At 33.3% G+C, this 16,834-nt stretch overlaps 1 protein-coding gene across 1 annotated transcript in view; it reads left to right on the plus strand.

Moving 5' to 3' along the window:
- LOC137399435 (intermembrane lipid transfer protein VPS13A-like) overlaps nt 1-16,834 on the plus strand; it is a 102,578-nt gene that overhangs the window by 66,185 nt on the left and 19,559 nt on the right. Inside the window, exons 42-48 of the mRNA XM_068085540.1 lie at nt 548-679; nt 1,974-2,171; nt 5,449-5,652; nt 10,941-11,045; nt 11,447-11,590; nt 13,033-13,188; nt 15,301-15,434. Coding sequence (XP_067941641.1) covers nt 548-679; nt 1,974-2,171; nt 5,449-5,652; nt 10,941-11,045; nt 11,447-11,590; nt 13,033-13,188; nt 15,301-15,434 — 1,073 coding nt within the window. The remainder of the gene's footprint in view (nt 1-547; nt 680-1,973; nt 2,172-5,448; nt 5,653-10,940; nt 11,046-11,446; nt 11,591-13,032; nt 13,189-15,300; nt 15,435-16,834) is intronic.

Raw genomic sequence — 16,834 nt, forward strand, 5'->3', positions numbered from 1 at the left:
CCATGTTTGGTTAGTTATCCCTAATATATACATGTAGTTAGAGCCATGTTTGGTTAGTTAACCCTGATATATACATGTAATTGTAGCCATGTTTGGTTAGTTAACCCTAATATGTACATGTAATTGTAGCCATGTTTGGTTAGTTAACCCTGATATATACATGTAATGGTAGCCATGTTTGGTTAGTTAACCCTGATATATACAATGTACATGTAATTGTAGCCATGTTTGGTTAGTTAACCCTAATATGTACATGTAATTATACCTGTGTCTGGTTGGTTAAAGTAATGGGCTATACAGATAATTAGTGATTGTTATGATATTTATGACGATGTATAATTGAAATGATGTTTGGGTAGACAATCATGATCATTCAATTTTCACATTGGTTAACTTAAACCTTTATAAACAGTGAACCATAAATAATATAAACTGTTCATCGATGACTATGATTATAAACTGTACATGTAGATCCTTACAAATTACAATAGGTTAAACGATGTTCTGTTGTGCAATGCTAGAGTTGTCTACTGTTGTTCCTTTTTAGGTGCAAGCCAAGATGGAAGCTGTGTACTCAGAATCCTCAGATGATATGAAGTCATCGTGTTTCACCGTGACCTTGCGATCACCAATAGTCTTCTTCAACCAGCTGCCTTACGCTGTCGAAATTAAACTTGATGTAAGTCATCTTGTCAGGCTCTATGAACTCTGACCTCTCAATGCACTGCTTTATATTGAAGTTATCTATTTCTGCGTAGGGAGCTGTTTGGTTGTGAGATGGACCATTAAGTTAGTGTATCACATTCATGATTTAACACAAATGTTGGTGGTAATTAGTTTGATGTTACACGAAGCCTACTAACCAGGCTCATATACATTTATATGACTTGAAATAAGTAAATAAACATGTATGTGGTGTTATCATGTCTGTACAGATTGTTATATTCAGCCATTTAAAGTCTAGATTTTTGTCAACATGATCATTCAAAAACACTAGTTTACGATTGTTTGGTACACATATTTAAAATCAGGATAACATGAGCATTAATTTATTATATAATTTATGGCTATATAGTTTATGACTCAATTCACAATGTGTAGCAATGATCTCAATGAGAATTTGAGTCTCCTAACAAAGGTCTCAAGTTTATTTAGCACACCACTAGGTAAGCTGCTTAACTCGTTGGTACATTTTCCTTCAACCTCATGCACAAGAATATCTTGCAAAACTTGTCTCCTTGAATCTTACAAAATATCAGAAAAGAATGACATGGAATCATTATTGTGATCATTTTTGTTGAATATGATGACATTACCATATCAGGTGACACGCCATGATGTTTAATGAAATCTGGAACATTTTGGAAGATTAATTTAGCATGGGATGAATCCCATCATGGAAGTTTTGTCTTTAAATTTTGGCTGGTTTGTTGGATGCTGCTAATCAGCATGTAAATAGATATAAAAACTGCATCTACAAAGCTGTCACTCTACAAAACTGTGACTCTACAAAACTGACTCTACAAAACTGTCACTCTTGTATATATGCGAGTTTGAGTAGATTCTGCAGATTTTCTGGCATTTTATGTTACTTGTGTGGTCTCAGTCTTACATTATGATATCACAAGAAATAACAGCCATCCATATTTATTCTTGTTTAGTATGATAAAACTTTTCAAATTCTTCTAAAAAGTACTTGAAGATATAAAATAGCAAGCATTGTTATCAGACCGTTTTGACAATAAACAGCTGTTTTGGCACAGCGCGATATGAAAATCGCTGATGCAAAAATCACTTTTGCAGTTTGGATACCAAATATCTTTTGTGTGTTACATTGTATTGTATTTTATATTAGTTTTGTCATGATTTTCAGTAAGCCATTTTATAATTTGTCTTGGAGATTCAAAGCCTTTAGGTATTTCACTGGGTAAATCGAAGAATCATCTTTAAAATTTATCTTTTCTCACCTTCAGAGGCAGGCCAAAGTGTTGAAATTAGAGCAGGGCAAGATGATTCCCATGCACACTTGTGCTGCCACCCGCCAGACTGGCCGAGTCGTACTCAAAGATTACTTGGGCAGTGACTGGACCTACACTGGCATTATCGATGACACTGATCAGATGTTTATAAGCTGGACATTTGTGAGAGACGGTCATTCTTCGCAGATATCTGTATGTACCTTATTTACTCGCTACGCTAGTCAACTCTCCCCTTAGTATATAGTGGTTGTGATTTAGAGCTGTTTTTCCTGTTGTATTGTCAGTAGTTTCAGTGCGCTATGACCTTCCTCTGTTCTACAGATTACATAGATAACCATAATGAGTGTCAATATATACCGAATTTTAAACTTAAACTTCTCTTTGTAACTTATGACTCAGAATCTGGCATTTATAAATATTCTCAAACTAGTTGAACTTCAAACAGAGATATTTGAATAAAGCCCTTAAAATCCTGTATCAGATTTTGTGAAAATTGAGTCAGTGTTATTAGAAAACTTGTGCTGGTTTGATGGCCGTTTTAGAACTTCCAATGAAATAACGATCTACTAAATTGAGAAGTTTAAATGTCATCTCAAACTTTTGTTATTTGTAACTAGCAAATGTAGAAAGATTTTTCAACGTGCTTATGTATGATATGCTGAGTGTTATGTTCTGATGTTTTTAACAATGAGGGCGAGTAAAGGTACAGCTCCGCAGCATTCAGATTACCTTGCAAAATTTATTTTTTTATTTTTTCCATGACTAAGAGCAGATCTTGTCATAGTCTTGAATAATTCGTGTACAAATCCTTGTATATCAGGTAAAACTCAATTTTATAGTTCAATTGCAAAAATATCTAATCCGCATAGAAGACTACTGAGTCATATATCAGATGGTGAGTTTAAACTTGCTCTCAGTATTAAACTATTTGAATTTTCAACTGCAGATCTATTAAAGAAGATTTGATTATTGGTTTAAGTTTTTTGTTAGTTATACTACTTTGAGGTAATGATGCAGCTAATCAGTTAGCAAACAATTTATATTAATTATATTAAATATATTATTTATATAAATATATTATTTATATTAAATATATTAATTATATTAAATATATTAATTATATTAAATATATTATTTGTATTGAGGTAAAAGGGGTTTGCAACATATCACACCTATTTTCTACAGTTTTCGTAGATTTCTAATGACATTAGAGTTTAAGATACTATAAAACTGGTGCTGTTGTACTTTTATCCAATCCTTTTTTTATCGAACTTCTAGCATCACCACTCTCAACCTAAATCTTAAAACTTTGAATTCAGCTATAAACAACAAGTAAAATATGTTAGCATGGTTTTTCATTTATTTTTGTGCTCTCTTCACTGTAGTAATTCTTTTGAATATGAATGTCAGCCACAAAGTTGCTTCTAATATTAAGGTTTGCAGTGTGAAGTGACATCAGGTTTTTCATTTACTAGTTCATGTTTTGATATCAGATGTTAAGTTCTGTCGCATACAAATTTTGTCTGCCGTTTACATAGCCTAATTGAGAGCAACATGAGGTAATATGCATGTCTTTTGGTCACACTGAAATTGCGTCAAAGGTTTGTTTACTTTTTGCATTGTTCCCTCTTCCTCAGAATAAAAGAACCCACAAGGATATATGAGTCTCTTCTGCATTGGTTATCAATACAACGCTATGATAGCAATAGCAAATGATATCGGAATTCAGAATATTTTTCTTTGTAACCAGTAATAAGACAACTTTCCATGAGTGTACAGCCGTCATGTTATATTTAGGGATTTATAGTTATAGGACATCTGAAGTTAAAAACATCTCAGCGAGTAGTCGAATGATAAACGTGTTCTCACATTACAAACATTTACATGTGTATATTCATACATTCTACTTTTGTATATCGCTGCAGCTACGCATTTGCTGTTTGAGTGCATAAACACTTTGATTTTTATCGCTTGTTAAATTCATGTTTTTCTTTTTACCAGAGTTTGGTAGGTAGTACACACGCTTACATGGCCGACACATCTAATGCTTATGTCTTCACTAGTCATTTCCATCTGTTACATACCGCTCTTATCTGTGCTTCTGTAGTTTGCATGTTTATCTGTCACCTTATGTATCCCGTTAGATCTTGAGAGGGGCATCTGATTGTATTTATTATTATATCTGATTGTATTTATTATGAATAATATTTCTCTTTAACGCTCAGTAGTTACTCTTTGAAAGCTCGAAAAGCGGTTGATTTGTAACTTATTAAACAAGAAAGACAGATGAGGTAATTTGTAAATGTTAAATTTAAATATTTATACCTGCTAGTGAAGTTACAAACACTGTATGAACAAAATGTAATTTATGCTTTTCCAGTTTTTGATAAAACATGTTCTCATATTAACACGTCGCATTTCACATTGGGTTAATATTTTCTTTTTGCAAACCTTTGTTCGTGGTGTTGGGAAATTAGTTCTTTACTATCATGTTGTAATACTAATGAAAATGACATTGTTCGCAAAGATTGTTTTATCACTACATAAAATCGCATAGCTACGAATCTGAAAAGTTCCCCATTAATTGCATGAGAAAGCACCAACTTTTATAGGCATCAAATGTAGAAACTTGAAGTGTACGTGAAGTAATTTTCAATATTTTAATCCTACCATGCATATATTATTCATTTATTTGGACTATATCAATATAAGTCTCTGGAAGCAATTATGATGAGAGAATGTCAACAGCATATACATGTATGTAGCTTCTGCTTGTTAACCCTGTTGATACCCCAAAAGCACATTTGAGCGCCAGACTTGCCAATTTTAAATTAGTCAGGTGATGTTTAAAATGTCTGATGGTTAGATAAATATTGGTGCTAGCTAAAACTGATTCAACTGCGTTATAGGCACAAATACATAAACAAGTGGAGACAGCTATTATTATTTGAGAGGACCATAGCACATAGTCAATAAATACATATACGAGTGGAGACAGCTATTATTATTTGAGAGGACCATAGCACATAGTCAATAAAAATTTCATCTGCCGATTTTAAGGATGTTCCATAGTTTACAGTAATGATGCTGTACATTGTAGATTTTGCAGAATTTGTAAGCTGAAAGATTAATTAATTTTTAAGCACCGTTTTCTGTCTTTAGTGATAGAATCTTGTGATAGAATTTTTATGTTTCTGTGAACTTGTAGCCCGGCTAGCAGTTGGAGTTTTATACTCATTGTTACTCATTAATGCTTTATTTAAAATGTACTGCTTTTTCCCCAGATATTATTTGCTTTTACGTTAGGTGAGTTACGACTAACCATTGATTTTTTATTTTTACAAATAATATAAACAATTTTGTAATTACAATTCTACATACTCTTCAGAATTATAATAACAAATGGCACACAAAAGGTCAATCCTGTGCGCTATGTGTCATGTTAGGATGTCTTTCTGTGCTGTTGCAGCGGTTGGCTGTGTGCTGTAAAACGGATGGGTTGGCTAAAGCTATAACACTCTACAGCCCCTATTGGTTCATGAACAGAACCGGGCTAGACTTGTTCTACAAAAATGCAGCTGGTGCCCGGGATGAGGTTATAATACCTCATGAGGCCACTTACAATAGACCCTTCTTGTTCTGCTTCAAGAAGTTGGAATCAGCAAAGGAAAAGGTAAGTGTCTTTTCATTTTTCACTGATATTGTTCGTTTAGTTGATGGTTAGTTGCTAGTCGCTGCTACTACCTTTTTGTCATGCTGTGCTTTGTGTATTATGCAACTCACATATATTATACATATACGGTTCTCCTTCTCTCTCATTTTATCTCTATGCGTCCTCATCAGTTTCTAGTTTTCATTCGTTTCTCATGCTTTCTTTTCACATCTCACACGATGCCTCTTCTTATCCATGTCATGCTTTCTTTCCACGTCTCACATGATGCCCCTTCTTATCCATGTCATGCTTTCTCTCCCTGTCTCAGAGGATGCCCCTTCTTATCCTTGTCATGCTTTCTCTCTCCGTCTCACATGATGCCCCTTCTTATCCATGTCATGCTTTCTCTCCCTGTCTCAGAGGATGCCCCTTCTTATCCATGTCATGCTTTCTCTCCCTGTCTCACACGATGCCCCTTTCTTATCCATGTCATGCTTTCTCTCCCTATCTCACACAATGCCCCCTTCTTATCCCTGTCATGCTTTCTCTCCCCGTCTCACACGATGCCCCTTCTTATCCCTGTCATGCTTTCTCTCCCTGCCTCAGATGATGCCCCTTCTTATCCATGTCAATGTCACAACCTAACATGACACTTTGGAGTTTTTATTTCTTTACAAACGCAACCAATTAGTTGTTCACGGTGAATATTGATAATATGATGTGGTTGCTGAGTTTTAGTGCATCTAGTTGAGCTGTGATGCATTAAAATCCTAAAAATGTATTCAGTTTATTTGACCAACTATTTGGTGTCAATCCCTTTTTTGTGAATAAAAACTGGTGTTAAATATTCATCAATAGCTGTATTATAAATGTTAGTCTCCAGGTTGTTGTAGGCATAGAGTTATCTCCCCCTAGAGTGATAACTGTGCATTCAACAACACGAGCGTTTCCGGTGCCAACAAGGAGCGTTTAGGCCACGCCCCTTTTTTGTGCTAGTCAATCGTAGTGATCGACAGAACAATAGCGTTAGCCATGAGAATGATCATGAATTTCCAATTAAGACAGTAATTATTGCTCATATTAAAGAAATGATGATTATAGTTTATTGCTCTAATATATGCTTATTATTTAAAGCAATTCAATACCTACATGCATTGCAAAGGCACTGAATAGATGGTGTTAAGTAAGTGAGTTAATGCAATCAGTTACTCCAATGATATACAGCCCCCACACACGAGGGGCTGTATATCATTGGTTATTCATAGATAAGATAGATAGTCATACTGGGGTTGTATTACATTGGTGTGATGGGAAGCTAATCGACTGCCATCAACTGAAAGTATTGACATTGTATGGTGATAGAGTGATTCATTGACACCTCAGTTCACAAACAGCCCTTGCATGTAATATTAGATTTCAATACATATCAATCAAATACATAGACTAGCTTGAAGCAAAGATGTCCACTAGTTAGTGGACATCTTTGGTTAATGTAAGCAAGCAAAAAGTTTGAAAGTTAGAGTGGCAAATGTTGTTATATGTTAGATAAAAATAAATTATACTTAATTATACTAAATTATAATTATTTAAAAATAAAATAGACTTTTTATTACTTTATTTATTAAATAAAGCAAGGAAAAAGTAGTTGTGAATTACTTTATTTATTAAATAAAGTAATAAAAATTAGCTATGATTACAATAATTTTTTATTGTAATCATAGCTAAACAGATTATATTTAGCACTACTTGCTAATTATTTTACATTTAAACACATTTGCAGTTTCATTTTTCTTCTTAATTCATTTTAACAAAAAACTTCTTTCATGATATGAAGTTTAAAAGTTGTAGTTGTTTGAAAAAGCTTGAAAACATTTACAGTTGTTTTTATTTTCTCTCTTCTCTTCATTTATTTCAATTACACAAAACACTTTTCATAATATGTAGTTTGAAAGTTGAAGTGGTAAGTTTTGTTATATGTTAAATAAAAATAAATTATACTTAATTCTACTAACTATAATTTTATAAAAATAAAATTGACTTTTTTATTACCTAATTTATTAAATAATTTTTCATTGTAATCATAGCTAAACAGATTATATTTACCCATTACTTGCTAATTATTTTACATTTAAACACATTTACAGTTTTATTTTTTTTCCTAATTTATTTCAACAAAACACTTCTTTCATGATCTGAAATTTAAAAGTTGTAGTTGTTTGAAAAAGCTTGCAAACCTTTAGAGTTGTTTTCTTTTTCCTCTTAATTCATTTAAACTGCTTAAAAATATTTTCTCATGATATGAAGTTTAAAAGTTAGAATAGTAAATGTTATATAAAAATAAATTTTCTGTCCAAATACTTTTTTATTACTCGGGCAACACTGGGTAGTACAGCTCATAGTTGATGGCAGTTGATTAGCTTCCCATCACACTAATGTAATACAACCCCAGTATGACTATCTATCTTATCTATGAGTAACTGCTTGCATTACCTTCACTTTCACTCACTATCTATTCAGTGCCTTGGCAAGTCATGTAGGTATCAGGGATTACGTGTATGTCACAATTTCCATTTTTATAATTCATTTCCATATTAATTCCATTTCCCTACTTCATTTCCATAGTATTTCCATTTCCATATTATTTCCATTTCCATAATTCATTTCCATATTATTTCCATTTCCATAAAAGTTCCGTAATTCATTTCCATATTAATTCTATTTCTATAATTCATTTCCATACTATTTCCATTTCCATATTATTTCCATTTCCATAATTCATTTCCATATTAATTCCATTTCCATAATTCATTTCCATATTATTTCCATAACATTACCCTCCTTCATTTCCATATTATTTCCATTTCCATAGCATTTCCATAATTCATTTCCATATTATTTCCATTTTCATACCATTTCCATACTTGTAAAATAAAATTTCCATATCTATTTCCCCTAAAATTTTGGAAATATTTATGTTTATGGAAATGAAAAAGTAAACATTTCCATAATATGTTTAGCAATCCCTGGTAGGTATTGAATTGCTTTAAATAATAAGCACATATTAGAGTAATAAACTATAATCATCATTTCTTTAATATGAGCATTAATTACTATCTCAACTGGAAATTCATGATCCTTGTTTAACCCTTCTCATGGCTGATGTTATTGATCTAGTCAATCACTACGACTGACTAGCACAAAAAAGAGGCGTGGCCTAAACGCTCCTTGTTGGCACCGGAAACGCTCGTGTAGTTATCACTCTAGGGGGAGATAACTCTATGGTTGTAGGTAATAAATGACGTCCAATTAAATTTGAACAAGTGTAAGGGAATAAGTCTATTTCAGTGTGTTATTGTTGAATGCTCATTACTTAGCCTAAGATAATGAATATATTATGTAGAAAATTTTCTACAGCAAAGAATTCTGTCACAAAGAATTCAGAACACAATACTTGTTTGAGGTTTAATAATATTTTGTTGTTTGGTATCCTAATACGCGATTGAATAATAACAAGTAATATGAAAAATGTATAATTGTATATGTTTATGTTGTATTCTAGCTCAAATTTGTTGTTAAAGATCTAAAAATTGTTCATGGAATGTCTATTTGTGTTATTATATCTTCTCAGGTCTATATACATTTTTATCGCAATTAATTAGGATTTACATGAAAAGATGCTTATTCCGGACAAACTGTCGCTGCTAAACATCTGAGACATGTATGACACCAGCTTACTCAAGAATGGTTCATTTGCATTAAACCTAACAAGTAATATGTTGTGTCGGCTTAGATTATCATGCAGGTGAACTAATGTTATAAGAGTGGTTGTTTATTTTGAAACAAAGTTCATCTTGCGGATGGCTATTTGAAAGTATTAATTAGCTGACTCTGTTCATTAAATAATGCTAGCGTTAACAGGAATGCCTACTTCAAGTGTATATAAATTGTACGGTATATTGACTCGAGGGATACAAATTTTCAAATCATGGCATTGAAAGGCGAAATATTATTAGAAATACGAAATCTCAAATTATATCATTGAACTCTTTTATTGATTCCTCCATATTTTCAATGGAATTTGTTGGAATTTTGAAAAAAAATTTAAATTAAATTGTAGCATATCACTTGTGTTGCAGTAACATATTACTAGTGTTGCTGTAACATATTACTAGTGTTGCAGTAACATATTACTAGTGTTGCTGTGACATCACGAGTGCGGCGGTAATTAGGCTACTATACAAGTAGTATTTTAAGCTTAGAGTTTGTGGATGTAGCCTGATTTAATGAGGAGAATGAATTCCTAAGTTATCCTTTAGGTGACTAACGGTAGGTGCATTGATTTTGTTCAGCTGTCGAGAACAGTATGTCAAAATAGTCATTCTCAAGTTTTATGCCTAAAGATTATTTCTAAACTTGATGTTAAACACTAAAACAGTTGAATTGATTTTTTTTTTATAGAACAGTTACTTTTTGCTCCTTGTCAGTTTTAACTATCAGTTGAGACTATAAGTACTGTTTGTCGGTCTATTTTGATACAAATCTGTTCGTTACAAAACTAAAGTACCTGTGTACAGTTGCTTACATATAACTGCTGGTCTCATGACATGCTGTGAATGTGCTGGGTATTTGGTTGGTATGGTCAATGTTGAAGACTTACATTACAAATGCCCTTCATCCCTGACTGTGTGTCAAACTTGCAGAGTGGAAAGAAGCTCTTAAAGGCAAAGGTACCACATCTTGTTGTATAGTTTGTGTGTCATCGCTTTGGCTATATATTGCCTAGTGAAACCTCTTGCTATCACATTGAACTAACATTTTGGGCCAGCCTATGCTTTTCTCTAATAAAAATACGAAAGAAATGTTGAGTTGTCTCTCCCTTTAGCAGCTGTCGAATGTACTCATCATTGCTGTGTTTTCAGTACAATCTCTTTGGTTTGTAATCAAATGCTACAAGTTTACCAATTAGCTTTACCAAGACGCTACCAATTAGCAGCATTTTTAACTAATTATGCTTGTGCTTTACAAGCCATAACTACCTGAATTAAAAATTGGTTAGCACATTTGGCTTTCACTCATCCCTTTTGTATGTATACATCTGCAACAACCGCTCTGTTGTCACATCAAATTTACAGATAACAGTTTTACATTTGTCATTCAACACTCAACATATCATCGCAAAAGTCACCAATCTGTTCTCATATCACTTGTTAACTATTCATGTTTAGATGTATGCATGGTTTTTCAGCTAATCAAATCATGCAGTTTTAGCTCATGCATTATCCTAAGGGTTTTGTTTGTTTTTATGGCAGGCTTGCTTGAAAATCAATGATTCACAATGGTCGGATAAGTTCTCTCTCGATACAATCGGCAGTTCTGGCACGGCACATTGCAAATCTGACAGCGTTACCTACAAGGTAAGTGTTTCTCAAATTTAGGTACAATGCTGAGGTACTGCAGAAAAATGCTACTTGTTCAAATTGTAGGAACCTAGACTACAAAATACCTCTTATGGTGCATTTAGAGTGACAGTTGTTTGTATTGAGTTCAGTTTGTGCTGCCTCACCACAGTCACCAAAGACTTATTAAAGAATTATCACTATGTATATTAATTTAGTTTGCTCAACATTGTCAGTTTCAACATATCTTTAGACCCACTATGTTACCTTTAGGCTTGCAATCTTGATTTTGATTTTTGAAAGTCAATATTGAAAAATGTGTTATACAAGCATCTTGTAGTCATTAATATTGCCTTTTGCTAAACAGGTGGTAATTTCAAGTCTAGCACTAGTAGTAAATTCTATTTCCTATTGTTTAGATTGGCGTACAGATAACCCTGGGCAGTAACAGCCTTACAAAGATAGTAGAATGCTCGCCCTACTATATTCTCGCCAACTACAGCAACTCCCCTGTTTCCTTCGTTGAGCTCAATGGTACCACCCTGCAGGTTGCTTCCAATGAGGTATGTAAAGGAGTAGTCTATGAATATATTATGTAAAAATGCTTCTACACTGTCGGCTGATTCGGGAACTTTGGTTGTTGCAGGTTATTTAATATTTGTAAAAAAATAATTTCTTTACAAAACTTGACAACTTTGTGACTGGACGTTTATTGAACTGTTTGTTTAGATTAATTTACAAAACTGGCTTTACAAAACTGTGACTTAACAGTTTTGTAAATAATAAAAAGGAGTTATCCACTCTTTTTTATTAATGGTTCGAGGCAAAAAAAGACAATATTTCAATTGGCTATACTTGGATACAATACTTCTATGCTGAAATGGACCTCAGTCTAGACCTGCTCTCACATTGTAATTACCCGATTGAGTAATCTAAGTATTGCCTTAAGACATCTTTTGCTGTAGATTATAGTAGAATCTTTCAGGTTGCATACCGGTATGTTATTACTAACACTTGTTAGATCATCATACATTCACCATCATTCATGTAACGTGGTTTATAGCACAAAACATGAAAATGAACACTGCAGATAAATGAATTGCTATAGAACAAGAATAGCAAAAAAATAAATTCATAAATATCCAATAAAAAAGAGGCTTTTATGTTACAGTATTTTAAAATGGGTGAACAACAGTGTATGCTTGTCAAATCAAGAGACTCGATGGTGCAGATGTAGCGTTGGTAATAGAAATATATGGTTTAAGTTACTCAAAAGGTAAATTTCAGCATCTGTTTCCAGTTTTCACCTTTCTTCTCGAAGATAAAGTTGAGTAATCGAATTAAGTGCCTCATACATGCCAGAGTGAGGCATCTAACTCATAGATAAAAGGAGTCTATAAGCCGCTAGGCAGGTCGGAGGTTTGCCGCACTGCTACAACCCCCAATAAAGTGTTAAGAAAAGTGCTGCTTGGATAGTGCGACACTATTACATTGGTAGTTCTTGAGTCAAAATCGTATTCACTGTGTCTCCATGCTTCTAATAGGTTTGGGGTTGCCTGCAGCCGACGAATACTACTGGCTCAAGGATTCGGAGTTACACGGAATAACTAATTTTTCCATTATTCGTGATGTATCCCTCACAACAAAAGTTGTTAGACACGCTTTCAGGTCACTGTCACATTGGTCTTCATTACCAGATCTAAAAAAAGTAATCCTTTTATCATCCTCGAATGAGCAACCCATCTTTGGCATGAAAATGTAAACCAAAAAGTTAGCAGAAACGCTAGTGAGTGTTTGATGTCGAGTGTCTTTTGGTGTAAAAGAATCGCATTGAGAGGGTCACAAAGACATTATCATTTGTGGTATTCCGGGTTGTCGGCTGAAAATGAATTGTTGTTGTTATACCTCTTGTAAGTAGAAGTCTTACTGCATGTCTTCACGACAAGTAGTTTTTATAGGATATTGCTTTTCATCTGTTCACTGCATTCCCACCGTCTTCTTACAGTGCTTACCATTCTGGCCTCATCCTTCAAAGACTAAGCTAATGAAGGCAGGAGTTACGGAGAGTACCGGACAACTTACACTCAGTGAAAGCTTTCTTTTTGATGGAATTCACTCTACTCTCCTTAAACTGGGTAAACCAGAGGCTCCAGCTCTGCAGGTATTGATTTTATAAAATGTTAAAACTTTTTGACTAAATGTTTATTGAACTGTTGGTTTAGACTAACGGCGATAAAAGTGACAAGGAGTTATCTACCCTTCTATATTAATGGTTAGAGGCAAAGGGAAAACAATACTTCAATTTGCAGTTTTATTGTTACTAGTTATGTCATCATTGGAATGCTGAATCAATAATTCCTGTTGACACTCCACATATTTATCGTGTGTGGCCAGTAAATCATGTTCGCTTTAGAGTGTACAGTTATGCGATCATTAACGCATGTATGTCTAATTTAATCTGAAAGGTCTTTAGTATATTCTATCTCATCTTTATCAATAAATGCCTCTTTGTCATTGTGTGCGTGTGTGTCTGTTAGTTTGAGTCTACAGGCTATCATATGCCACTTTGTCATTGTGTGCGTGTGTGTGTCTGTTAGTTGAAGTCGACGCTATCATATGCCAAATATTTTTGCTGATTTTGTTCAAACTTCACACACATTTGCTCTGTTTCTCCGGGACACCAAAAATATTTGTTTTTAAAACTCCGTTTGGTTAACAAGAATCAGCCTTTTGAACTGCGACCTGCGGGATTACTGATTGAAAATGAAAGGAATGTTGGGTATCGCCTGGCTTACGGCTAGTTGAATATAAATCAAATAACCATTGCCAGTAAGTAGTTCGCCTTTGTAATTCAAATTTAATTAAATTTAAAAAATTGGTGTGTTGTTGGCGTTAAGGGAAGAGATTCAAGAGCAGACTCACTCCTGGCTTATGTACTGTGAAAAAGTAGGTCTACTTCAAGTGATGTCAGGATCAATTAGCAATCTTAGAATTTTATATTTCCCGTATAAATGTGCTACAATCTATCTGATTAGCAACTTTGAAATGCGCCTTCACAAGGACATAAAGGACAATTACTCTCAATGAACACATTCACAGGTTGTCATGAAAGCGGTGTAGAAATTTTTGTTGAAAATCTGCGCACATGCTGCCAGCTATCTAATTGAAAAAGAAAGGAATCCTGGATAAGGTCAGGTTTCCTCTTAGTTCATTCTAACAGCATAGAACATTGATATTTCTTTCATTCCTCGATGTGCATTTATGTTCAGTGAGCAATATACTGAGAGTGTTTTTTGAGCTCTGTTAAGGAAAAAAGCTTGCCATACCTATCATATTTCTTAAGCAGGTTCTGTAATAGACACTTCTTTGTGTACTTTTAATTTAAGAGCTTAATTTAATTTTTGCTTTTTACTGATTCCGATGATTGTTCTATACTCCAACTTTTTATCCAAAATTAAATTTGCCACGGAGATATCTTGATAGTAGATTGCGGTTGAAGACTTGGTAGTCCTTAACACATGCGTTTAACTGTACTAGTGTAAAGGCGTTTTTGGTACTACGGGAACCGTGTTCCTAAGTGCGTTTCAAGTCACACATTTACCAGCTTAAACCCACGAGTTAACAATGGACATCGACTTAGGGTCATGTAGTCCTAAAGCATTGCACTGTTAAATGTTGCTCATTGCACCAACTAGAATTATTTCACAATGAAATGTTAACCATAGTTTCTGCATTTCGGGTGCTGCGTTTGGTATGAAGTTCCTCCTACCTTGGAGATGAAACGCCGTTACTATCACAACCACTTGTAATGTCTCAATTTTGAATTTAAAACTGATATTTAGATTTGGGAAGTTAACGATTAGTTAGAGTGGAATGATGTAAACAGTCGTTAGAACTAGTTTGTCTATTCATCATTCATATTGGCTAGAACTACAAGCACAAGAAGTCAGCCAAACATTCTTCAAAACATTTTGCCAAGACTTAACGTCAGGACTTGGTACGATACTTATGCTCAAGGAGTCATTGTTTTTGTTTGGCTTTACGTTAGCTTGTTGGATTAAGTTTGACTGAAATTCTTATTCTGTTTTTAGATTTTAGTAACTTGGATTTTAAGGTTATTTGAAGGTTTTATTCTTTTGTTGGAGGATATTTTGTCTTGTTTGTATTCACTTAGACCAGCCTTGTGTTCTTTTTTCCAAATTCAGTTAAAGTTATGTGGTTCTTTATACCTTTCTGGCAATAATTTCACTTAGCTTGTAACTATTTTTTGTAGAAAAGTGCTATAAATGTGGAGGTAACAAAGTCGGACTTGGCTGTAGTCATTACTGTTGATGACTACAAAGAAGGAATGGAAGCTGCTCGCATTGTTAACTGTATGGCAAGCACCATGGTTACCTTTCATCAAAAGTAAGTTTCATTCACTTCACAAAAAGAAATCGCAATAAGATTTTATGAGAACTTTGTTTTCCGGTGTTGGGTTCAACCTCCAGTTACACCCTCAACAGACATAGACAGACTTCTTTTCATTTACATAATTTTGTGTGTAAAATTTGACATAAATTCTACTTGATTTTTACATATGATTTTGCATTGTACAAGAATCTAGTTAGTTTTACTAAACTAGTTAGTTATACTAGACTAGTTAGTTCTACTAAACTAGTTAGTTCTACTAAACTAGTTAATTCTACTAAACTAGTTAGTTCTACTAAACTAGTTAGTTCTACTAAACTAGTTAGTTCTACTAAACTAGTTAGTTCTACTAAACTAGTTAGTTCTACTAAACTAGTTAGTTCTACTAAACTAGTTAGTTCTACTAAACTAGTTAATTCTACTAAACTAGTTAGTTCTACTAAACTAGTTAATTCTACTAAACTAGTTAGTTCTACTAAACTAGTTAGTTCTACTAAACTAGTTAATTCTACTAAACTAGTTAGTTCTACTAAACTAGTTAGTTCTACTAAACTAGTTAATTCTACTAAACTAGTTAGTTCTACTAAACTAGTTAGTTCTACTAAACTAGTTAGTTCTACTAAACTAGTTAATTCTACTAAACTAGTTAGTTCTACTAAACTAGTTAATTCTACTAAACTAGTTAGTTCTACTAAACTAGTTAGTTCTACTAAACTAGTTAGTTCTACTAAACTAGTTAATTCTACTAAACTAGTTAGTTCTACTAAACTAGTTAGTTCTACTAAACTAGTTAGTTCTACTAAACTAGTTAGTTCTACTAAACTAGTTAGTTCTACTAAACTAGTTAATTCTACTAAACTAGTTAGTTCTACTAAACTAGTTAGTTCTACTAAACTAGTTAGTTCTACTAAACTAGTTAGTTCTACTAAACTAGTTAGTTCTACTAAACTAGTTAGTTCTACTAAACTAGTTAGTTCTACTAAACTAGTTAGTTCTACTAAACTAGTTAGTTCTACTAAACTAGTTAGTTCTACTAAACTAGTTAGTTCTACTAAACTAGTTAGTTCTACTAAACTAGTTAGTTCTACTAAACTAGTTAGTTCTACTAAACTAGTTAATTCTACTAAACTAGTTAGTTCTACTAAACTAGTTAGTTCTACTAAACTAGTTAATTCTACTAAACTAGTTAGTTCTACTAAACTAGTTAGTTCTACTAAACTAGTTAGTTCTACTAAACTAGTTAATTCTACTAAACTAGTTAGTTCTACTAAACTAGTTAGTTCTACTAAACTAGTTAGTTCTACTAAACTAGTTAGTTCTACTAAACTAGTTAATTCTACTAAACTAGTTAGTTCTACTAAACTAGTTAATTCTACTAAACTAGTTAGTTCTACTAA

The sequence above is a fragment of the Watersipora subatra genome, chromosome 7 (assembly GCF_963576615.1).
Source record: "Watersipora subatra chromosome 7, tzWatSuba1.1, whole genome shotgun sequence".
In the NCBI taxonomy this organism is placed as follows: domain Eukaryota; kingdom Metazoa; phylum Bryozoa; class Gymnolaemata; order Cheilostomatida; family Watersiporidae; genus Watersipora; species Watersipora subatra.